The sequence below is a fragment of the Rattus rattus genome, chromosome 5 (assembly GCF_011064425.1).
Source record: "Rattus rattus isolate New Zealand chromosome 5, Rrattus_CSIRO_v1, whole genome shotgun sequence".
Classification (NCBI taxonomy): Eukaryota; Metazoa; Chordata; class Mammalia; order Rodentia; family Muridae; genus Rattus; species Rattus rattus.
In genome coordinates this window covers 233561-257076 of record NC_046158.1, presented here as the reverse complement: position 1 = coordinate 257076, position 23516 = coordinate 233561, and the positions used below count along the sequence as shown (strand labels likewise).

General features: G+C 45.5%; 2 protein-coding genes across 3 annotated transcripts in view; both read right to left on the bottom strand.

Moving 5' to 3' along the window:
* Nucleotides 1–819: 819 nt before the first annotated feature.
* On the bottom strand, nucleotides 820–11992 carry LOC116900033 (N-acetyllactosaminide alpha-1,3-galactosyltransferase-like). Its single transcript, XM_032901829.1, has 5 exons — nucleotides 11916–11992; nucleotides 11003–11035; nucleotides 6942–6992; nucleotides 4738–4881; nucleotides 820–1513 (listed from the first exon to the last, which is right to left on the bottom strand). Exons 1-5 carry the CDS (start codon nucleotides 11990–11992, stop codon nucleotides 820–822), a joined length of 999 nt encoding a protein of 332 aa, XP_032757720.1.
* A 7858-nt stretch (nucleotides 11993–19850) lies between these two features.
* The window catches only part of LOC116901100 (N-acetyllactosaminide alpha-1,3-galactosyltransferase), a 72589-nt gene continuing 68923 nt past the window's right edge, over nucleotides 19851–23516 (bottom strand). For both annotated transcript variants that reach the window (XM_032902662.1, XM_032902663.1), the window contains exon 7: nucleotides 19851–22449. In XM_032902662.1, the coding sequence (XP_032758553.1) occupies nucleotides 21756–22449 (694 nt within the window). In that variant the 3' untranslated portion in view covers nucleotides 19851–21755. The remainder of the gene's footprint in view (nucleotides 22450–23516) is intronic.

Sequence of the window (23516 nt, the reverse complement as noted above, 5' to 3'; positions counted from 1 at the left end):
TCTCAGATGGCTCAACCTTAGCTGCATGTATTAGCCAACGTAACAGAAGCCACGCAAGACTCACCGAGCGTTACACGATTTTTCCCAGGAAGTCTGTAGATATTCATCCCAGATAAGGTGGGCGTCAACAGACCAAACACTCGAGTCTATTCCAGTCTATCTTAGTGAATCAAAGAGTGTGTTGCTGTTACGTATGGAAGCCTGGACAAGGTATGGTCTAGTCACACTAACGGAAAGTTTCTTTTCTCTTCGGCAATCATTAACCATTTATGTATCTTCAGGGAGGCAGGGAGGAGCCTCATGAATCTCACAAGCCCTTCCCTCTGCCCGTGAGGGAATGTGAATGGGCCCCGTTTTGTGAGGGTCTCAAAAGTGACTACAGCTTCTCTGATTCGAGATAGCAATGGCTAAGCACCATCTGGAGGAAGCAGCTACAACAGCCTCTATTATGGTCATCTGGGATACTTAGTTTCCTTTTCTAGTTCCAGGATCCATTTCATCACATCCTGAACTAACACACTGGTACTTGCAACATTGACACACATGTGAAGTTATCACCTGTCCATCTGCTTGTCATCAGAGAGTCCCTTGGACTCTCTGGGACCCTGTGCCCCTTATTACGTCATTTCAGTCCACTCTCTGTGGCCAATACACCCCTTATTATGTCACTCAGAGTGAATGGGAGCTGAAGATAAGTTCTGTTGCTGGGCTTGGCACTTGGTAATGGATTTTTTTTTTTATTGTCGGAATATGCCAGGTGCTAATTTTCCAACAAAATTGATACTCCTCGTTCAGAAATGCGAAGGAAGGTCTGTGAGATTACAGGTGCCTCCTAAGAAGATTATAATTCTTATAATTCCAAATGAGCTTAACACTCTTAATGTCAGGAGTCTTATTCTGACCTAAATCCCAGCAGTACTCTGGTGACAAGAGTTTAGTGGGTCTGTGGAGAAAGAAATACTTGTTTAAATGGCTTTCGTCATGCCAAACTGCTTCGATATTATTTTTCTTATCTTTCATAATGGCTCGGGCACAGTCCTGGGTAATCTTGAGAACCTGAGTGGTTGTGCCTCCAAAGACAGCAGCGTGGTAATAAAAGTCCCCCTCCCCCACGGCTATGTACGCTTCTGACGCTTCATTTCTCTCATAAGGTACTTTGTTTGGGCTTTCCTTGTACCAATAGGTATGTAGCTGTGCTACAGAGTCCCCCAGAGTCTCCAGACCATAGTTGGCTTTGAATATCTGATCCACGTCCATGCAGAAGACGTAGTCGACCTCGTACTGTATGTGGTCGGCGATGTGCTCACTGATGATCTTCATACGCATCATGCTGATGTCTTGCCACCTCCTCTCCTGCTTAACTCTGAAAATCTTTAGTGTCCGATGCCGACTCAGATCGATCCATGGCATAGAGGAAAAGTCGTCCAGCATGACATAAATGATGACCTTCTGGTTGACCATGAAAAACATATTAGCAGATTCCAGAAAGCGACCTAAGTAGTACCAAATGTAGCTGCAAAAAAAAATCGACAAGAAGTTGTTAAGTTTCATCGTTCAGTTCTGGTGGAACGCGTACATCTCAATCACCTGGACATGGCTTATCCAGAACCAGAGCTAAGCACCCGGATATCCGCTATTCTCTTTGAGCAGTCCGGGAGGAACCGAAAGTGTGTACTCTCTTCCTTAGCAGGGTCTACAGATCATGAAATGGAAAGAGGGGCTCTTTGGGAGAAGGAATGAACATTAGTGAGGTAAGGAGCTTCATTTTGAGCCTTGCACAACGTGAAAGCCAGAGTTCAGGGTTGCCCCAGGCAACCTAGGAGGAAAGAGGGCTCTCTACAGGCTTCTGCCGCTGTGCGTTTCTGTGCATAGTCAGCTGTGCATACAGTCGGCGTAGAAACTGGCACTGGGTCCTTTGTGGCCTGTTTTAGAAATCTTCCTCCCTCATGAAAACGCCCTCTAACATCGTCTAGCTGCCTTATCATTACCATTACCTGCTTGCGTGGAGTTTTACATATGAGGTGGTGAGGGACATTTTTAAAGGGTCCAGTTAATCAATCATTTAAAACCCTGACGTGGTATAAACGAATGAAGAAGAAGGTGTACTCACACAGTCCCATTAGTAACTCCACACTGGAGGGGGAACCACATGCTTAGAGACAGTATTTAGGCGACATACACATGACATTTGCCCCGTCTTCCTGAGATCTCTGCCAGTATGTTTCTTGGCATCATTGCCTCATAATAACTTCTCTGCCCTCAAGAGCAAAACCAGCAACCAAACAGGTTTTGTCATTTACACCTCCAGCTGTTGACACTTCGCCCCAAACACACCTCGTACGTGTGTCTTCTCTCTTTGCACGACATAGAACAGGTGTTTTTCGATAAAGTCAAACTTTCTATTTTTGAATGTTATTAAATTTACAGGAAACTCTCCCGTATGCCAGAGGGCTCCCAGTCCATGTGTCGTCCAGGTACTCTCCAAATTCTCTGTGGTCATCGCGCTTTGGCCAAAATGAGGAAATCATCAGGTGTGATATTCTATCGGCTAAACTACGGATTGCATTCCGATTTCCCCAGTTTTATCTCATAAGTGCCACTTCAGTTACCATGATTCAGTCTGGGACACATGATGGATGGGTTTCCTCTTGAGGGCCGCTTGGTCTCCTTCGGTCTGCATCAGTTTCTCTGAGATTCCTGCTACTGGCGGTTCTGAAGAGTCTTTGCCATGTATTTATCAGGCTATCTCCTAATCTGCTTTCAGGGCTTGTCAACTATATTGACCTTTTGTAAAGGGCTAAGTTGGGTTTTAATTTGGTTTTATTTATTGTCACTCCAATATTTATTGATTTTAGCTTGTCTTACATTGTTTTCTCTATCCAGCTCCTCGAAATGAAGGTTAGGCTACGTATTCCTATCTACATGTATGTGTAATACGTGTGTGTACATGTGTGATATGTATGTGTACATGTGTGCTGTGTAAGTGCACATGGATGGCATGTGCTTGTGCATGTGTGCATATGTGCTAGCTACTGTGCACCTGTGGCATGTATGTGTGCAAATGTAGTATGTATGTGAACATGTGTGGCATGTATGTGTGTATGTGTGGTATGTATGTGTGCATGTTGTTATGTCTGCCATGTGTGGCTCTGGAGTTCAAGCCCAAGGGACTTCTGAGAAGAAGGAAACGCCTCACTTTTTATTTTTTTCCTGAGAGAATCACATGTATCCCGGGCTGGCCTCAAATGTGCTGTTTAGCAAAAGATGACCTTGAACTCCCAGTCTTTCTGCCTCCACATCTCATGTATTGGGATTACAGCTGTGACCCACCGTGACCTGTTCTGGAGGTGCTGGAGGTCACCTACAGCCTTATGTGCTCCGGGTTCTTAAGCTCTACGAATTGACTCCATCTCCGGTCCTGACCTCCTGGATATTTAAGAGCCTGCCATTCAGATGAAAGGAAGGAGGGTGGTGCCCTCGTGGGAAGATCTGAAGGAGGAAAGGGGCTAACGGGAGTAGAGAGAGGAAGACGGGAGAGGGTAATGGAGAAGACAAATGCAGTTTCATTTCATGTGCAGAATTAGAATATGGCGGAGTAGGATGGCAAACTGGAATAAAGAGGTCATGGTGTGACGATGATGTACTGTACAAAAATGTCAAAATGAAACCCAGGGTTTTGCACACTAAGCTAAAAAATTGTGTTGCTCAATTCAATGTTCACATATTTACGAGTTTTCCTTATTTTACCCCAAAATTGATTTTTGAAGATTTCATTCCTATATGGCGTTTGGTTCAATTTCAGTTTTTTTACTTCAACTCTTGTGATCTAAATAGGGTCAACCACAAAGAATATTCCACACACAGAGAAAGGAGTTTGTTGAGTGGACTTCTCTAATGTGCGTTTGTAATATTAACTGTGTACACTAGAAAGTGGCTGGATGAGGAAAGAGAGAGGTGTCACTAAGCCACAGTGTTGCTGAAAGGTCTGCTAACCTTGAACAGAGACGCCAAGAATCAGCCCATCTCTCCTGAGCAGCTCAGACAGTGTGGAGCGGCCCTCAGCCGCTGCCCCTGCACTCCACTGCCTGCTTCGACCTGAGGACAGAGTCTGAGGTCTGCAGAGTGCACACTTATACCCAACTTGATGTCCTCACAATGTGATGGTTCACATTTTGTACCTGACAAGTTTCATGTTTGATTTGTAATATGTCCCAATTTCACTGAACTCCTCGATTTCTCTGTTTCTCTGTCTCTGTCTGTCTCTGTCTCTGTCTCTGTCTCTCTCTCTCTCCCTCCCTCCTTCCCTCCCTCTCTCTCTCTCTCTCCGTCAATATTTATTGTCTATAACATTTCTGAATACAGTAGGTCAGCCCAGTGTCTGCACCCTTCTACCTTTAAATGGAAACATTTTGTTGCGTTTCTTTTCCTTTTTAAACAGTTGACTTTAATGGCTTTGGTTTCCTCTTTGATTAGGGATTCGGCATAGGTTTGCTTTCGCTTAAAATCACTGGACGGTTTTCATATGCCCCTTTTAAAACATTATGATTAACGGTCAGAGAATGTAGCATGTGAGAATCCTGCTGCGTATAATGCAGTACCTTATTTTGATTTTTTTCCTCCGACAGTCAATTGGCAAGAATTGGCTTGGAGAGAATAATTACCAAGTAGAATCAGTAGACTGTCTCCTATTTTCTACAACACAAAGCCTGAATTTAAAAGACATTTGACGTCACCTACCTTCCCACCGCAAACACGATCAACCCCACGGCAACCGGATGCTTTTCATAATAATTTGCCAAGACTAATTCATTGTAAGTGCCAGTCCACACAATCGGGGCTGACCAGTTAGTAGCTCTCAGGCCCATGCGTGTAGAGTCCATTCTGTATTTGTAAGAAAGACAGAATTTTAAAGTAAGACCTCAGAAGGGACGAAGGGACACTAATAGTGCCTGATGTCTTGTATCTGAAAACAGCGTCTCATTATATCTGACCCAAAGTCTTGGCTGTTCTGATAAACTAGGGAAGCATCATATCAGAAATGGACGTATCAGTCATCAGGAACGGGAGGCATCTGTGAGGTCAAGGTCAGCATGGGGTATAGATTGACACTAGGTCTCAAGAAAATAGATAGATAGATAGATAGATAGATAGATAGATAGATAGATAGACAGACAAACAGACAGACAGAAAAGGACTAAAGAGATGGTCCAGCTATTAAGAGTGTATGCTGCCCTTGCAGAGAATCACAGTTTACTTCCCAGGACTACTCTAATAGGTCACTTCATTACTTCTGTAATAGGTCACTCCATTCATGTGTACAACCACACATCCCAACATATGCCATATAATTTAAAATTATACATATATAACTCCATATGTATTAGGAAATGGTAATATAAAATGTATACAGCATATAGTATAGAGTATATGTAACTCATAAATGTATATATGCATTATATAATATAATATATAGTATTGTATCATATAATATAATACAATTGTATTGTATTGTTCTCTCCCCCCCAGCAGCCTGGAACCACCCAGCAGCCCTCAGTGGCTTTTTTATGAGGGTTTCTCTGAGAGATTTATATTATATTATATTTATATTATATATGTTATATAATATATTATTGTATTATATCCTTTCCCAATATATATGAGAAAATACACATAAATATGTATATATGTATAAAATACAAAAGGTTTTTTTTTCATTTTGAGATAATAATATAATATAATGACTTCAGTATTTTTCTCCCCTCTATATGTTTCCATATTCCTCTCCTTACTTTTTTTCAAAATCATGGCCTCTTTTTGTTAATTGTTGTTGCATATATGTATGCAAATTGAATTCCATAACTACATAAATATAACATATGTATACATATACATACACATACACACGTGTGTGTGTGTGTGTGTGTGTGTATGAAGGAGGCAGCCAGTCAGACCATGACATAAGTATACACTTACAGTTACATAGAAAACATAAAAGGAAGGCCAGGGAATGCCCGTGTGCAGATTTATCCCTGTGCTCAGGATCAGAACTGTGTCTAAGTCTTTTTCCCTGGGATGAAACCTTCCTCTGGTTTAGTCCTACCTTCCCACTCAGAATGGAATTTCCTGGTGAGCTTAATCCAAATAACTACTGGAGGGGCTTGGAACGCAAGGTGCTTGGACACGTCTAATTATCTGTGTTCAAAACGACGATCACAATATAATTAGAAACATATTGGGCCTGAAACAGGCTATTATTTTTTAACAATTTTGTTTTGAGTGACAGAATTCTGACTCCCTAAGCTTGTGTACACTGGAAGGATAGAACATGCTGGCAAGTTAGGGAAAATCAACTCAGAACATTTTTTACATGTTAGTTTTCACTTTCGATGTAAAATTTGAATCTTTTTAAAAAGACAGACTGCTTACAAGCTTAGGAAGCAGGATTAACGACCATATTACTTTACATATATGTGTGTGTGTGTCTGTCTGTCTGTCCGTCTGTTTCATATATACAATAGCAGATGTGTCTATTTCAGTTGATGCCACAGTTGTAGATCAAGTTGGTTTTTTTTTTCTTTTTTTTTTTTTTTTTGGGGCTGGGGACCGAACCCAGGGCCTTGGGCTTCCTAGGCAAGCGCTCTCCCCCTGGGCCAAATCCCCAACCCCGTAGATCAAGTTTTAAACAGCAAGATCTCTCAAGGTTTGGACTGAGACGACGCTCAGTGGTGAAGAGCACTCGATGCTGTGACAGAGAACTCCAGTCCGGTTCCCAGCACCCGCTTCGGTGGCTCGCTGTCATCTGTAACCCCAGTTCCAGGAGACGCAGCGCCCTCTGCTGGCCTCCTTGGTACCAGGCTCACCCACTCCCAGCAGTGGCACTGATGCCGTCCGTCTGTCAACACTCGTGAATTAACCTACAGATGCAAGACGGGCACTCTTACGTGGCGTTAAACCAGTCTGAGAGCTGTAGTTCTGGTTGGTTTTTCAGAGACCTAAACGAAAGATATAAGATACAAAATTCACAGCGAGCACTCCTGATGAGCGCCAATAGCAATGGCACTGGGGACCCTGCCTCCCAGCAGCCCGAAACCCTGCCCTCCAGCAGCCTAGAACCACCCAGCGGCCCTCAGTGGCTTTCCGTTATTCTCTTGCGGTCATCTAGTTCAGAGAGAATGTATAGCTCTCTCAACTTCCTGTCATCCCACTTCCAAATTTACTCTAGATTGTTCAGTGTTTTGTTCCTTTTGTTCGAGACAGAGTCTGACTATACAGCTCTGGCCGGCCTTGAACTCGCAGAAATCTGGCTGCCTCAGCTTCACTCTACCTCTGTTGTTGTTGTTTGTTTTAACTGTGAAAAAGAGATCTTATTTCCTTTGCTAGATGAGCATTAAATATCTTATTTGCTGAGGAGTCCTCATCTGAGACCTTTTTATGAGGGTTCTCTGAGACATTCGGTTTCTCCACATGGCTTTTTTTTTTTTTTTTTTTTTTTTGGCACTCTCCCGTGGCTTCAGGGTTTTTTACATGTGACTCGGACTTCTCCAGGAACTTAACCTTGACTATTCCACTCGTTCTGGAGGTCTTGAGTGTTTAGACACCTCCACTTTTAGTGAAGTGTCCCATTTAGCTTGCATCCCATTGAACGTATGTGCACTGCCAAGGCATACCCTCCGAGGGGCCCTGGAAGTCCAGTGTTAAATCCTAGGGGGTTTACGTCCAAAATCTCTTTCAAGTCTATCGCCTGACTCCACCCCCTGCCACCAGCATCTTCAAGCCTTCATTATCTCTTTCTGGGCCATTGGGATGGCTTCCTAGTTGGCCTCATTCTCTGTGTATGTTATCTGTCTGTCTGTCTGTCTATGTTGTTCCAGGGCGGAGGAGTGGTCCCATGGCCTCATGCTTGCTAAATAAGCATTCCACCTTGCGTTATAGCCCCAACTCAGAAGACTTGAAAGTCTGTGTAGGATGAAGACTAATCTCACAGGAAGTAAACGTGGAGAGGAGAATACAATGACTGGCCATATGCCATCTTCCAGAATTAGCAGGCTGCTCCCTCTGCCCCTTTCCAGTCATTCTCTAGATTTCTGCTTGGCCTCTCTTACCGTGCTCCTGAAGCCCTGAGCTCCCCATGTCCTCCTTCCGTTTCACGGTGATCACGTCCACACTCCATATGGCCCACATTTCCCATGACCCACCTTTTATACCGTTCCAGTCGCATCTCTTACTGGACACCTATGGTAGTTTTCTAGTTGATTGGTCTTTCTCAAGATTCCTTAATCATACTGCAACTTGAACCCGCTAAGTTGAGTGTGGCTTTCAGATGTCACTTGAGTTACCCTTTCCTAAGTAAACTATCTCCTAGATTTGCTGGATAAGGTTAGAGTTCTGCTACTAATAGCTCATTCTTTTTTTTTAAGATTTATTTATTTATTATATATAAGTACACTGTCACTGTCTTCTGACACACCCATCGGATCCCATTACAGATGGTTGTGAGCCACCATGTGGTTGCTGGGATTTGAACTCAGGACCCCTGGAAGAGCAATCGGTGCTCTTAACCACTGAGCCATCTCTCCAGCCCTAGCTCATTCTTTTTTAAATGCTTTCTTAAGTGGAAAGTTCCGGTTTCTTTGGAGAGTTGTGTCATGTGATGTTTTTCTGGAAACTGTCTTATAACTGAGGCAGACACGTGGGAGGATGCTTTGCTGAGAACAGATACCTGGTGTTTTTCTGGAAGCTACCTGGGAAAAGGGCATGTGGTGTTTTGCTAGAGTGGATGCTGGAGAGAACACGTGATGTTTGGCAAGGGTATCAGTAGAACCCAACAGATATCCTGTTGCATGGTATTGGTTCACCTTGCCACTCTTTGCCGGGTTTCGTTGGGCTTTGCCAATGCTTCGCCAAGGCATTAGATCACCTTGCCTTCCTCACTGATCACCGTTTGTTGTGACTTCATAGAGAGAAATGCACTAAAGAACTTATGGTGGTGTTCTGGCTGCTTCTGCAGCTTCTGCAGACTCCGGCCGATTGGCAGGGCCTCGAGGTTTCTTCTGGATGGAACTGCCATTTCTGATTTGTGAACAGTGGTTGGGAGTGGATCAAGCTACCAATGCTGATGTGTGGGAACTGAACTGCTGCTATCCTGACCAAAAATCAGGTCCACATCCTCTTTTGACCTATTCATCTTTCATTTCCCCTACCTCTGATGGGCGGTGGGCTAGAAGGAAGGTTAAAGCATTTACATATCCTTATTAAACTAGGTTTTGAGAAATATAAGCCTACAACTTTCCGAATCACTGTTGAATTTACTTCCTATTTTACACATGTGAAGACAGATAGTATCACTGTTATCATAATTCTCATCCCCATTTCACTAGGTGAGGACACTGAGGTACAAAGATCTTGTGTGATCCTACTCAAAGCTGCAGGCGTTGAGAGTCCAGTGATTTCTCCGCACTCATTCTTTTTCCTCTCTGCTACACATTCTAATGGTAGCCCTGATATAAGGGCACCGTGGAGAGTTAGTCTTGAGTGGAGTTGGTGGAGGGACTAAGCAGGCATGCAGCTGTGTTGTGCCATAGGCTATCTCAAAGGTGTGACCAAGCTATAATGTACAACTCAAACTCTAGCTGACATTGCCTGTGAATGCTGTGTAGTGATAGGTTAAAGAACTCTAGTGCTCGGAGAATTAATGTGAATAGAAGGAATTATTATTGTTGGAGAGTGGGACAGTATATGCATGGTGCATATTAGGGAGCAGAGGCAGGCGCATCTCTGAGTTTGATGCCAGCCTGCTCTACAGAGTGAGCTCCAGGACAGCCAGGGCTACACAGAGAAACCCTGTATCAGAAAATAAATAAATAAAACTTCCAAAAAATACATTAGCCCATTCCCTCTTTCACCTTCTGCTGCAATGGGATTCCTTGGATGTTTGGATCTTTGAACGTTTGAATCCTTGAATCTTTGCCAGGAGAAGGGTTCTGTTTCATACGGGCAGCTGAGAGTTTCTGCTCTGTGTTAGCCACAGTTACATCCCTGGTGGGCCTTCAACCCACTGTGGAGCTAAATAGCCCCAAACTCCTCATCTTTGTGCCTCCGTCCTGAGTTCTGGTGTCACAAGCAAGCACCCCTGTGCACGAAATCCACTCCCTTTGAACATACTGCTTTCATACTCAGCCCAGGTAGACCTGGTCCTCTCAGGATGCTATAAGTCACAGAATCATCATGAGATCCAGCGCCTGAACCCAGGAGGCATCAGGAAGTAAAGCTTCTGCTCACCACCGTGGGCTCCAATGACAGCCCTCTCAGAATCCACGACTGTGTGGCCACTGCAATCTCCTCAGAGTCTTTTATTATCATTTCTTTTATTTTTGAGACTATATGATAATTATAGCGTTTTCCCTTTTCCCTTCCTTCCTTCCAATCTTCCCATACGCGCCCTTTCTTGCTGTCTTCCAAATTCATGGCCTTGTATGTATGTTCTCAGAAAACCATTGGTGTGCTCTTCCCTAGGGGTGACTACTTCCCCCGTGCTCAGCATTTCCTAGTTGTGTGTGGCTCTTTGTAGAGTCGAGGCCTTGCGGGTCCTCCTTCCCCCGCCATTCACTTGGCCATGTGTATTGGTGTCCTCCTTGTTTTGTTCATGTTTAGGCAGACAAGTTGAGGAGATGTTCTGGGTGTGGCTTCTGATAGTCCTCAACCAAGTCTTGTACCTGTGTGCTTGCCCAGAGCTTACAAGGAGGAAAGGTTTGTAAGGCCAAGCTCTGTCTCCTGTTAGTATGTTTCTCTTAGCTACTTCCCAGCCCTCTGTCAAATATGGCTGACTGCCCATCTGTTTTCCCTTTGATTCCTGGCACTCCGATTTTAGTTATCGCCAAGATCTGTTTGTCTCGTTTAGTCTGACCGCAGGGATGGATGCAGTATGGATACTGCATACTGCAAGCCCTTCAACCAACTCTGTCTACAAAAGACAGTCATACCATCCTTGTAAATAAAAACTTACCAGCACTGATATGTCATCTGCAGTTTCTTTAAACTTAGGGGAAATAGAAAAGCACTGTATTAATTTGAAATGTAAACCGTCTAGCTCTCTTGTTAACCCAATACACTGTTGCAAAACACACTGTTGGAAGTATCATCGATTGCTCAGATAACACAGCAAACATGATGAAGACCATAAAAATCCCCTTTTATGAACAATATGAACATTTATTCCTTGCCATCCTGGAGAATGAACTCAGGGTCTTGTTCATCCTGGGCAGTGTTTTACCACCAAGCTAAAACTCCCCCACCCTTTGCCACATCGTTAGGAAACAGTATGTCCACTGCCTAGTAATTCTCAGGGTCAAATAAATGAGATTAATTAGCATCATGAGTAGAAACCTGTTAAGTAGCAAGGAAGTCTTTCTGTTGTTTCACATTTATGGAGTGAATACATTTTGTTCTGGAAGTTGCCGATGGGAAAGAGGATGCCTCCTGTTTCCGATTAACAGTTTGTCTTTTAATATATTTTTATGAACATTGTTGCGGCCACAGTAAGTGGTAGTTTCACACTCCTTCCCTTAAAGCCCTCCCTAACCCCAACGGACACAGGGATTCTCTGTGTAGCCCTGACTGTGCTGCCTGGACCTAGCTGCATAGAACCCACTGGCCTCAGAGATCTGCCTGCCTCTGCCTTCCAAGTGCTGGGATGAAAGGCACGTGCCTTCACACCTGGCTATCTATAGGATTTTTTTTTTAAATCTTTGATATCATTAGAAACAAAGCATTGGGACAGAAGAATCTATTTATGGAGCAATGCATGGGTATAATGTTTAGATCTGCACCTTGGGCTGATTTCCTTAAGGGTCACTCCTGTTAACTTTCTGACTCGCTAGGTTCTTACCAAGAAGATAGTATTAAGTTTTCACAGTTACCTGAAAGGGTATTCTCTATACTGGGCATAGAGAGACATTAACACCAACAGCAACAGGATTAATACTTTGTATCTCATTCTTTTCCTGGAGGAAAAAGAAAAAGATGAAAATTGAGTAAGTGTCTCCAGAATGAGCCGCGAGAAAACTCGTGAATAAGAATAAGCTGTAGGAAACCCCGTGCACACCGTGAGCTGAAGGAAACCCCCGTGTAAACAGAGTTAACTGTGGGAAACCCCGTGCGCACAGACTGAGCCGAGAGAGAACCCGTGTATCCTGTGAAAAACCCCGTGTATACAGACTAAACTGTGGGAAACCCCGTTTCCCCGTGACTTCATCTTATCGACACTGACTAGCAGGTAAGGCTCTGTGGCTCCTTGGAAGCTAAACTTCTACTTCTCGACTTCAGGCACATGGTGGGTATGAGTCAAAAGAGCTAGTGGTGAAAATACGTACCTATATGAGGTTTGGGCTGAGGGCGACCTGGGCCAAGTCCTCCTGCAGCAGCCTCCTCCTCTTCCTACTCTCTCAGCTTCTGTAAATGAAATAACAGAAATCCCGTGACTGCGAGTCTGTAATCTTCATCAAGAGAAGTTTAGCGGGCGGCATCAGCTATCAGGGTCAATGGTGGTGTATACAGAATGACGGGTCCACATTAACCAATGGCTGGCTCTTTTCCCTCCTCTTTTCACCCAGAAGTCACCATGACTACACTTACATATTATAGGGAACTCATCATCCACGCCATAGGACCCCTGAAACCTGCAGAAGAGCAACCCTACATTACTGTGTGGGTCTGAACTCTCCTCAGAGTCCTCACTGGGCTCTATTCCCCTGACACTTAACAACTCCCTAATCTCTTACCTCAAAGTCCTCCTGGAGTCTCAAATACTGAGACTTTCCAACTTAGACTCCAAAGACTTCTACAGTAATAAAGGAAATTTCATCACTGACTCTTAACATGCCCGGTCTAGTACTTGGAGAAGGCGGTGTGAATGCTTGAAAGCGAGTCCAGTGTGTAGGCTTGTTGTCACTTCACACTTTCATGAATTATTATTCCAGCCTTTCGTGGATGATGATGTCATCTGAGTCCCTATATAAATCAGGTGGCTGTGATCTTAATCACATGCTGGAGTTTATTTCATAACCAGAAGACTAGATTTTTCCCCCATTAATAATTGATTTATTCACTTTACTTCCTGATTGGAGGCCCCCTCCTCCCAGTGCCCTCCTCACCCAGCCCCGCCCCCCACTTCCCCTACCTTCTCCCCTGAGAACCCACCCTGGCACATCAAGTCCCTGCAGGACTAGGCACATCCTCCCCACCTAAGCCAGACAAGGCAGCACAGGTAGGGGACCAGGATCCATGGGCAGGCACCAGAGTCAGCGACGGCTCTCCAGATTTTGACTCTCTTTATTTAAATGTATTTATTTGAGAATTTTATACATGACTGCTGTGTTTACGTTATTTCCACCCCCTTGAACTCCTTCTAAATCTCCCTCCACACTAACCTCTTCTCTCAATAAACAAACACGTACATATATACGTAAAGTCCACTGACTCCATTCTGTGTCACACCAGGCAGCAAATCTCATAAAAAGAGATTTTATTGGAGGTGCGAATCCAGGGGGAGGAGGGATGAGTCCAGGGGGAGGAGGGATGAATCCAGGATCACTGACTGTTCCTGAAAGATGTCAGCATGCAACTGATCAAACATGGCCTTTATATAGGATGTCTTAAGGAGTGGAGCTTTCTAGGGCAGAGATTTCCAGGGTATGGATTGATGGGATTTCAAGTCCCACCAACTGAACTCATTGGGACTGGTTGGGAAGCTCAAGGATCTGATGGGTTTTCCTGTTGACGGTTGGCTCTTTGGTTCAGACTTTTCATGTAAAATTAGCATACCGGGGGAGGGTCCTCTCGAGGGTCTGGAGACCACCTTTGTGACAGTTACAGAGGCTGGGCTCCTTAGACAGACAGGCCTGGGGGAGGGGCCTGGGGGAGGGATCTGGGGGAGGGACCTAGCTGATGAAGCTCCTCAGGCCAGGGCCTGGCCACTTTCCTGCCTTGAGGGTTTTCAAAGTTTACAAAGGAAGTCCGCCCCAGGAAGCCTGTGCCTGCCTCTGGAGTCAGCAGGAATAACCAACTGAACTCCCTGCTACTGAGCAGGGCTTAAGTCTAATGAGACAGTTGTTGATTACCCCTAAGGTAAAACTAACTACTCCACTACTGGGAGCAGTGTTCAGTTTCTCTAATGGAGCAGAACTGATAGAATTGTGTGTGTGTGTGTGTGTGTGCAATCCATTGGTTGCCGTCTTCTAGGAAACCACGTCTTAGTATTCTATTGCTTGGAGAGGCACCATGATCAAGGCAACTCTTACGAATGAAAGCTTTTCAGTGAGGTTTGCTTACATTGTCGTCATGACAGGCAATGTGGTGGAGGTGCAGACACAGTGCTGGAGACATAGCTGAGAGCCACATTCTGATCCGCAGGCAGCGGGAACCACAAAGCACACCCTCCCCCAACCCCCCAGTGACACACTTCCTCCAACTAGGCCACACCTTCTGATCCTTCTCAAGTAGTGCCACTCCCTGATGACCAAGCAGCCAAACATATGAGCCTAAGGGTGCCATTCTTATCAAACATTGACAGATACACTGCCTATGACCCTTTGAGTCACTGTGTTGCTTCACCCAGAAAACCTGCACACAAGAAGTTAGAGGAGAGAAGCAAGGACTTGCACAGAGTTACTAGAAAACACTGACAAAGGGAAGGAGCCGTAGGAGTTCTTAGCCAAGCAACAGAGTTCCAAAAACAATTGACATTCTAGAACATCAGAACACACATTTGAGCCAGGCACAGTGGTGCGTGTATATACTCCTAGCACGTGGGTGGCTGAGACAGAGGATTGTCATGAGTTCTTGACTATCCTGGACTGCAGAGTGAGGTTAAGGCCAGGCTGTGCTATAAAGAAGACCAGTCTCAAAAAAAAAATTACTGAATAAAATTGTCAGTTGAGCCAATAAGATCAAATAAAATGTCAGTGCTAATTATCTTACACGAAAAAGAGGGAGATAATTGAGAAAATATCTGAAGAAAATATCTGACCTAAAAGATCATTATTAAGGCGTCTAGCCTGGGGCTGGAGAGATGGCTCAGTGGTTAAGAACACTGGCTGTTCTTCCAGAGTTCCTGAATTCAATCCCAGCAGCAACATGGTATCTTGCAACTATATCGATTATGGGGTCTGATGTCCTCTCTGTCGGGTAGGCACACATGCAAATACAGCACTCATATACAAAAATGAATAAATCAGTTTTAAAAAGTTTAGCATTATACACGGCTTTGATAGATTGGAATTGGCCAGCAAGATGGCTCAGTCAGTAAGGGTGCTTGCTACTGAGTCTGAGGACCTGAGTTTAGTGACTGGGACCCACATGGTAAAACAAGAGAACTGATTCCCTCACGTTGTCCATGTCCACTACAAGGGACCACCACACAAGTAAATATGCTAAAACAAATTTAATTCAGCAGAAAATGGAACAGAAATCAAAATTTAACCAAATTTTTCCAAATGGGATTTATAAGAAAATGATTATCATAAAAGCTTAAGAAATTTAACAAATCCCAGACAACAAGAATACAAAACCCAAACCAAAACAATGTCAAAATAAAAACCACACACACAGAGCAAATTGTTCCGCCAGCAATCATTTCCAAGCTTCCCAGACTTAGAGTGATGCCGGAAGCTTTGGAAACTCTCAGTGCCTACGTCCTACAAGAGGCCAGCGGAACGACAGGAATCTTTGGGATGAGCCCCAGATGTGAATATTCTCAATCCAGGAAATTCCAAAGGGCAGCCAATTGTGAATTGTGAGTAAATGGTGTGTCCCCTGCCACTAAGAAAGGCAAAAACCCCCTTGGGTTGCCTTTGAATTCTGGAGGCGGTCTTCCACAAGCAGAAATGTCCGACTGTTTCCTGTCCATCTAATACACACACACACACACACACACACACACACACACACACACACACACACACACACACACACAGAGCAGGGAGCTTCCAGAGAAACCCTGGAGGAAGTCTTCAAGTGGTCCCTGCTATTGGCATCTTACCTTCCCCAGTGGAGGCTGGTGACCACTGTGACCTCTGTGTCCTTGAGATGTCCTTTGAGATGGATGGAGAAGGTAGTTGAAGCTCACTTTGAACACTTGAAGCAAGGACCACTGAATTCCAGATCACCTCTCAGTGTGTGCTGTGTTGCTACCACAAAGTACCAGAGGCTGGATTCTTTACAAAGAGAAAAAAAATGTGGCCTCCAGCTCCAAACATCCAAGAGCATATCAACAGAATCCACTCCACTTCTGGTGAAAACCCTGTGGCCGTAAACCAGAGACACTTGTGTAGAGGTCTGAGAGGTGGGTGGGTGGGGGAGGAGTTGCCAAGCTTGCTAACAACCATGTCACAGAAGCCCATCTCCAGAGTGACAGCTCACTCACAGAAAAGCATTCATCCCTATTCAATGCCTAACACACTGCCCACTGGCCCAAACCTCAATGTGAGCTTCTTGGGAAAGAACCATACCTCAACCATGCCATACCTTCAAACAGTAGCACCCTGTGAGCACATAAGCACTGTGTCTCTCCTTTAAGTGAGCATTAAGATTATCCCCTCGTTCCCATATGCATGTTGTATTAACTGTGGTATATGTAGGCTTGATTTTAGCTTATTGTTAATTTCACAGACTGCACAGCACATCTGCAACAGCACTGTCCACCCCACGGATGGCCACTGCCAACCTCACCGATGGCCACGGCCCACCCCAGCCCATGGTCACTGTCCACACCACCAATGGTCACTGTGCACCCCAAGTCATGTGCACTGTCCACCCCACAGATGACCACTGTCCACCCCATCCCATGGCCACTGTCCACTTCACCAATGGCCAATGTCCACCCCACAAGTGACCACTGTCCTCTCACTGATGGTCACTGTCCACCACACCCATGGCCACTGTCCATCCCATCCCGTGGCCACTGTTGACCCCACAAATGGCCGCTGTCCACTTCACCGATTGCCAAAGTCCACCCCACACATGGCCACTGTTGACCCCAACACATATCCACTGTCCACCCCACTAATGCGCACTGACCTTCCCACAGATGTCCACTGTCCACCCCACTGATGGCCACTGTCTACCCCACTGATGGCCACTGTCCACCACACACATGATCACTGGCCACCCAACCAATGGCCACTGTCACCCCACTGGTGGCCACCCTCCATCCCACCAATGGCCACTGTCCTCTTACTCTTCCTACGTAAAATCCAGAGCTCAGTTATATGAGTTCCCACTAATGGACACCAGAGGGCAGGATTTCCAAAGAGAACCCGTTTCTGAAGTGATTACATTCTCTGGTGCTATTGAAGGTAGCAGTATGTGTAGACGGGGTGTTAATTCTTCATATAAGTGGAACTAGCTCTGTAGCTTAGTAGGCATAGTGTGGGGTGGACAGTGGCCATCGGTGGGGTGGACAGTGGCCATGGGTTGGGGTGGACAGTGGTCAACAGTTGTTTCTGTTAGTGAAACCTTAAATAATGTCACACCAGTGGCCCCAACATTGGCTCTTATCACATTTCTTGAGATGGGGTGAAGGTTGCCACCCCGTGTAGTATAAATCACTTAGCTGTGTCCTTGTATCCACCCTCTTCATGCCAGTTGCACGCACACTCACGAACCAGTTAGGACAGGCAAAAATGCAAACAATGCCATTGCCAAATGGCTGGGAGGGCTGGGAAGGAAGTGATTCCCAAGCTGAGCTGCTGATGAGTACAAATAGGACAAATAGAGACCAGCGCTTACTGCGCTCTAAGCAGCAGCAAACCATGCTGGCCAAGGCACTGGCATAGAGCCTTGAACCAAGGCTGAAACCTCTGAAGTCCCAACTTGTGAATCATAGGAAGAAGGTCCTGTCTGCTAGACCATGAGGAGGGAAATCACAGCAGCAGGAATGTGAGGTTCCACTGCATCTCCAAGCGGGAAGCAGAGAGAGGTGTTGATGCATAGTCTCAGTCTCCCTTCGCCTTTTAATTCAGTCTGGGACCCCACATTGACCGGTGGCATCCAGTTAGGGTGGGCCTTGTTACCTCGGTCTACCCAACCTGGCAACTCCCTTGTAGACAAGTCTTTTACACGGGGAGGGTGTAGCTAGCATGCCTGGGCTGGAAAGATGGCTCAGCTGATAAAGTAACACGTAAACATTAATCTGATCCCGCAGAACACACATAAAATGTCTAGGCATGCAGCGGGAATTCCAGGGTTGGTGAGGTGGAGACTGAAGACCCTGACCTGCACCTTGGAGTCCAACCAGTCTAGCCAATCAACGAATTCCACTCAACTACAGGGCCAGCCAGTGTAGCCAATCAGCAAGTTCCACTCATCTTCAGTGCCAGCCAGTCTAGCCAATCAGCAAGCCCCATTCAAAAGATAGGGTGGAGAACAACTGAGTTAGTCATCTGGTGTCAACCCCTGTCTTCCACAGGCAGGCATACAGACAGGCACAATGACAAACAGGCACGCACACAAGCATGTGCACGCACACATATTTCTTCTGAGGCATGATGGGAATAGTTGTTGCTGCATTCCCCCCTCTTTTAGTAGATTCCTGTAAGGTAGAGCCTATGAGGTAGATGTCAGAGAAGAGACGGTTGGTGCAATGGCACATGGCAGACTGGACCTTCAGGAACTCACCGTCTTAGAGCGATCCAACAGAATGTCTCCCGTACAGAAGGAAGCCGCACTGGTTTCACAGGCAGCAAAGACCTTAGGTAAGGCTAGAAGCAAGATTCTCTCCAGACTTGTTCCCCTCAGTGTCCTCGCTTTCCCTCCCTCTCTCCTGTTTCATCCTGAAGCAGCCCGCCCTCAGCTAGCAGTTCCCAGGACTACAAGTTTCCTAAGTTTTGGTAAAGCGCCTGAAATTCACTGTTTGGCAGTACTGTGTAGAGTATGCTTGGCCCATTGGAAGTGCCACTCTTACAGGGTGTGATCTTACTGGAGGAAATGTGTCTGTCACTGTGGAGGAGAGGGTCTCAGACTCAAATCTTTTCAGTGTGATCCAGACCCTATTCTAGGCTGCCTGCAGGAGGCAGTCTCCTCCTGGTTGCCTTTAGATCAAGATGTAGGACTCTAGCTCCTCTAGTTACCGTGTCTGCTTGCATGCTGCTCCATGAGGATAATGGACTGAACCCAGGAGAGTGTAAGCCAGCCCCATCTAAACGTTTTCTTTTCTAAGAGGTGCCTCGGTCACGGTGTATCTTCACAGCAATCAAATCCTAAGATAGAAGTGCCTAGGCTCACCTCATCTCTCAGGCAGCCATTCCCTCCCACGAGATGGAAAGTACTGACAGTCTCAGCCAAGACAGCCCTCTGCAAACACGGCAATCGTTTTCATAGAAATCAGATTCCCTAGAGCCCACACAACTGGGAACCACATATCCAGGGTGGGCGCAGAGCAGTCAGACAGTGCTCTCACATACTGTCTCTCTTCATGCAGGATCTGCCAGGCAATCTCATACGTGTACACACACATGCATGCGTGCGTACACACACACACACTCACACACACACTCGCACACACGCACATGCACACACACACGCACTACAATTTGGGAGTGGCCGTTAAGCCTGCTCTTTGTAATCTTGTCTTTGTAAAGAACATTTAAGGTACCTAAAATTCTTTTTTCTTTTTCTTTTTCTTTTTTTTTTTCCGGAGCTGGGGACCGAACCCAGGGCCTTACGCTTGCTAGGCAAGCGCTCTACCACTGAGCTAAATCCCCAACCCCGACCTAAAATTCTTTATGATCCTAGACAACCATAATTGATACGTTTGAACACCTTTGGAAGAAAATGCATAACAGGACCAGACCAGAATATACTGAGAAAATAATTTATTTGATTGTAAACCAGAATGTATATTTTAGAAATGTCTAAACATCACCTTTAATAAAATCCTAAATTTACTCATTAGGAATTTAAATTGTAGATGCATTTTATTTAGAAAAATCAATTCCCTCCAAATTCCTCCTGCCTCTCCCCCTACACTTTCAGAACAGATTATTTCTTTGGTTCAGGACCATTAAACCCTCCCACTTTAGACTGGATCTAGCCCAAGGTGAGAGATAGACAGGCAGAATTCTTAACAGATGTGCAGGTTCCACTCCCTTTCGCAACGCCCATTGGTTCGGGAATTCTGTGGGTTTGTTGCCTTGGGTTATCGAAGGACTTTTTTTTTTTTTTTTAAAGTTGGAAAGTAAGAGGTGGAACCATGTAGACACGCGCAAGACCCTTTTTTATTGAAGCCCCACACACTGTTCACCAAGACAGTGCAATAGCTTTTTAAATAAATGGCTTAAAGGTAGAAACCGATGACCTAGACAGGAAGACAAGCAAAATATAAATATATGTGTACACAGAAATACAGATCGATTTATTTGCTTAAATACCCATATAGAGAAATGGTTCTCTGATTCCCAGATACTGTGACCTCACGATACGGGCTACCCCCAACCACAGAATCATTTTCTTTACTGCTTCATTAACTGTAATTTTGCTACTGTTACAAACCATAGTGTAAATGTCTGTGCTTTCCAATGGTCGTAGGCGACCCCTGTGAAAAAGGTCATTCAATACCTAAGGGGTCGCGACCCTCAGGTTAAGAACCACTCATAGGCTCTCACACTTCTCTCAGAGAAGGGAACTGAACCTTCAGCTGCTTGGTCGTGGTGACTGCATCTCCCATCGCCATGAAGTCAGTTACCCACGTTGCCTGGTACATCTGTCTGGCTGTCATACTTGCATAGTGCAGACAAGGCATGAGGTCATGTGACGAAGGGCTTTGTCTTCCATCACTGGCTCCGTGTCAGTCCTCCATACTGGAACATGATGGGCTGAGGAACTCTGAGGTTCAGAGCAGATGGTAGGACCAGATGATGACAGATTGCCTTCTGATAAAAACTGGGTCCTTCTCTTCAGTCCACTGAGGTACTCTCCTTCCCTCTCCACAGGACTCAACACACAAGGCTAACAATGTGAACAGGATTTGGGTAAAACAAAATGCACTTTCTGTTCGATCCCTGCTGTTGGTCATTGATGAGAAACCTGCCTGTGTTTGCATCTCAATTCCTACACCAACACCATACCCTATGTCCCTCCACCAGAGCATAGCCTCTAAGTCGTCACCCCCATAGTTCCTGGGACTCTGAACATGTGCCACCAAGATACCTAGTGGCACTCTTTGCCTTCATTATGCACCACAGGGCCTGGACTGCCAGCAGCTCCTGGAAGCCAGGGTCAGATTTACAGACTTTGACGATCTCGTTGGTATCCTTCCTGAAGTCCTCTGGTTGCAAAGCCTCTCTGTGTTTCTTTAGAATCTCCAAGAGGAGGAAGACAATGAAACCAAGGGGACGGAGCCCCCTAGCTCTGACCCAACCCATCCTGCTGCCAAATGCTTCTCTCAGCACCCTGGCCTATAGTGAGCTATCTGACACACTGGACAGAATGTTCTTGTGTCTTCTTTACCTAATGCGAATTATCTTCCACTCCTGCTTATTTAGTTAGTATGGCCCCCAAAACCCAGAATATATAAGGAATCACTGAGAATTTATACCTGATTACTTACCATAGACCCTCTCACATATTACAAGGCTCAAGGTTATAAGGAGAATTTATACGTGTATGCCATGGTGGTGGGTTTTGATTTGATTTGAAATCAAGTGTTACTGCTTTTTAGAGGGATTCACCAGAATAATGGTGTCAGGTTTCCATCACGTTTGAAGTCAGACATTGCTTCTCACCAAATTATACTCTTTTGTCTGCCAAGCTATCTTGACATTTTTAATATCTGAGGGCAGGCCTATATGATAGTCCCAGCAATACTCCGGGGATAGGATTTTAGTGGGTTTGTTGAAAAGGAAGTATTTGTTGAGGTGGCTCTCATCATGCCACTGGGCTTCTATGTCATGTTTCTTGTCCTGGAGGATCCCCTTAAAGCACTCCCTGGTGAGGTTCAGAATGTGAATGGGCGTTCCTCCAAAAACGGCCGCGTGGTAGTAAAAATCCCCCTCTCCGAATGGAATGTAGGCTGCCGAGAGTTCCCGCCTCTCATAGGTAAACTCCTCAGGGCTAGCCTTGTACCACCAGGCCTGGAGCTGAGCTACCAACTGGCCCAGGGTCTCCACACCGAAGTTGTCTTGAAAGACTTGGTCCACGTCCATGCAGAAGAGGAAGTCAACCTCGTGCTGGATGTGGTCCAGGATGTGCTCCCCGATGGTTTTCATCCGCATCATGCTTATGTCCTGCCATCTCTTCTCAGACCTGATCTCGAACACTTGCAAGGAGTTCAGAGGACTCAGACGGACGGCCGGCATTCTGGAGGTGTCGTCCATCATGACGTAAAATATGACCCGGTGGCCGACCATGAAGTACTTGTTAGCAGACTCCAGAAAGTCTTCTAAGTAATGCTCAATGTACCTGAAACAGAGAGGGCCGTATTAAACCACATGCTCTTACACTTACGCATGTACGTATACAGATAATACGATATTTAATATTGCATGAGATGATCTGGATTGTTAGGAGGGAGGGGGTGGCTTCTCCACATGCCAGTGGAGCATCCAGGCCACTCACTGTCACTACCTGGTCACTCTGTCCTTGGGGGAAACTGGAATGACTCCTCTCACTGCCAGCTTTGTTAAGGAATCCGGGCATGCACAGCCCTGCCTTCCTGCTCTTGGAGGCCGGCTGCCCTGAGAGCTCTGTGTTCTCACTCCTCTGCTCTGTGGAAAGGTTTGTGTTCTCGGATTTAGAAGCCTGCTGTCAGAGAAAGAGCTAGCATTTGAATACCCAGAAGAGGCCAGTGTATCTGCCAGGCCAAACACAAGACTCCCAGAGTCCTCTGAACACTCACAACTCAACCTTGTCTGTTAGGTCAAACAGCAGCACTGTCTTATCCTCCTCTGTGACACAGAGTGGTTCATACAGACGGAGATCTAATGCCTCAATGCATGGCCATTCTACAAACCTCTCATTGGCCTGTATATCGTCTAGACAAAAATGTTAAGTCCTTTCAAATACTAGAACAATCTGGCCTCACACCTTATTTTAATTTTTTTTCCCTTGGGGACAGGGTGCCATGAATACCAGGCTACCCTGAAACTTACTATGCAGTCACAGGTGACCTTTAACTTCTCATAGCCCCGCTAGGATTACAAGCAGGTGCCAGCACCTGCCATTTCTATGGTGCCTGGGATTAAATGTAGAGTGTCTCGTACATGATGCAGTCATCCATCCAAGCTACTGTCCAAACTACACTTCGGCTACATTTTATCATTTTCATCTTTTTACAAATAGTATTCTTTGGGGCTGGAGAGATGGCTCGGCAGTTAAGAGTAATAGTTGCTCTTCCAGAGGACCTGGGATCAGTTCCCAGCACCCAATTACCCACACCTACATGGCAGGAAGCACGCTACTGCCTGTAGCTCCTGTTCCAGGGGATTCCAATGTCCTCACGCAGACATACATGCAGGCAGAATACCAGA

Coding starts and splice junctions, on each gene's coding strand:
- LOC116900033 (XM_032901829.1), bottom strand. CDS start 11,992: ATGAGATACAAAGTATTAATCCTGTTGCTGTTGGTGTTAATGTCTCTC. Junction 6,993..11,002: donor CAGATGACATATCAGTGCTG/GTAAGTTTTTAT, acceptor TCTTTCGTTTAG/GTCTCTGAAAAACCAACCAG. Junction 4,882..6,941: donor TCAGACTGGTTTAACGCCAC/GTAAGAGTGCCC, acceptor TTACAAATACAG/AATGGACTCTACACGCATGG.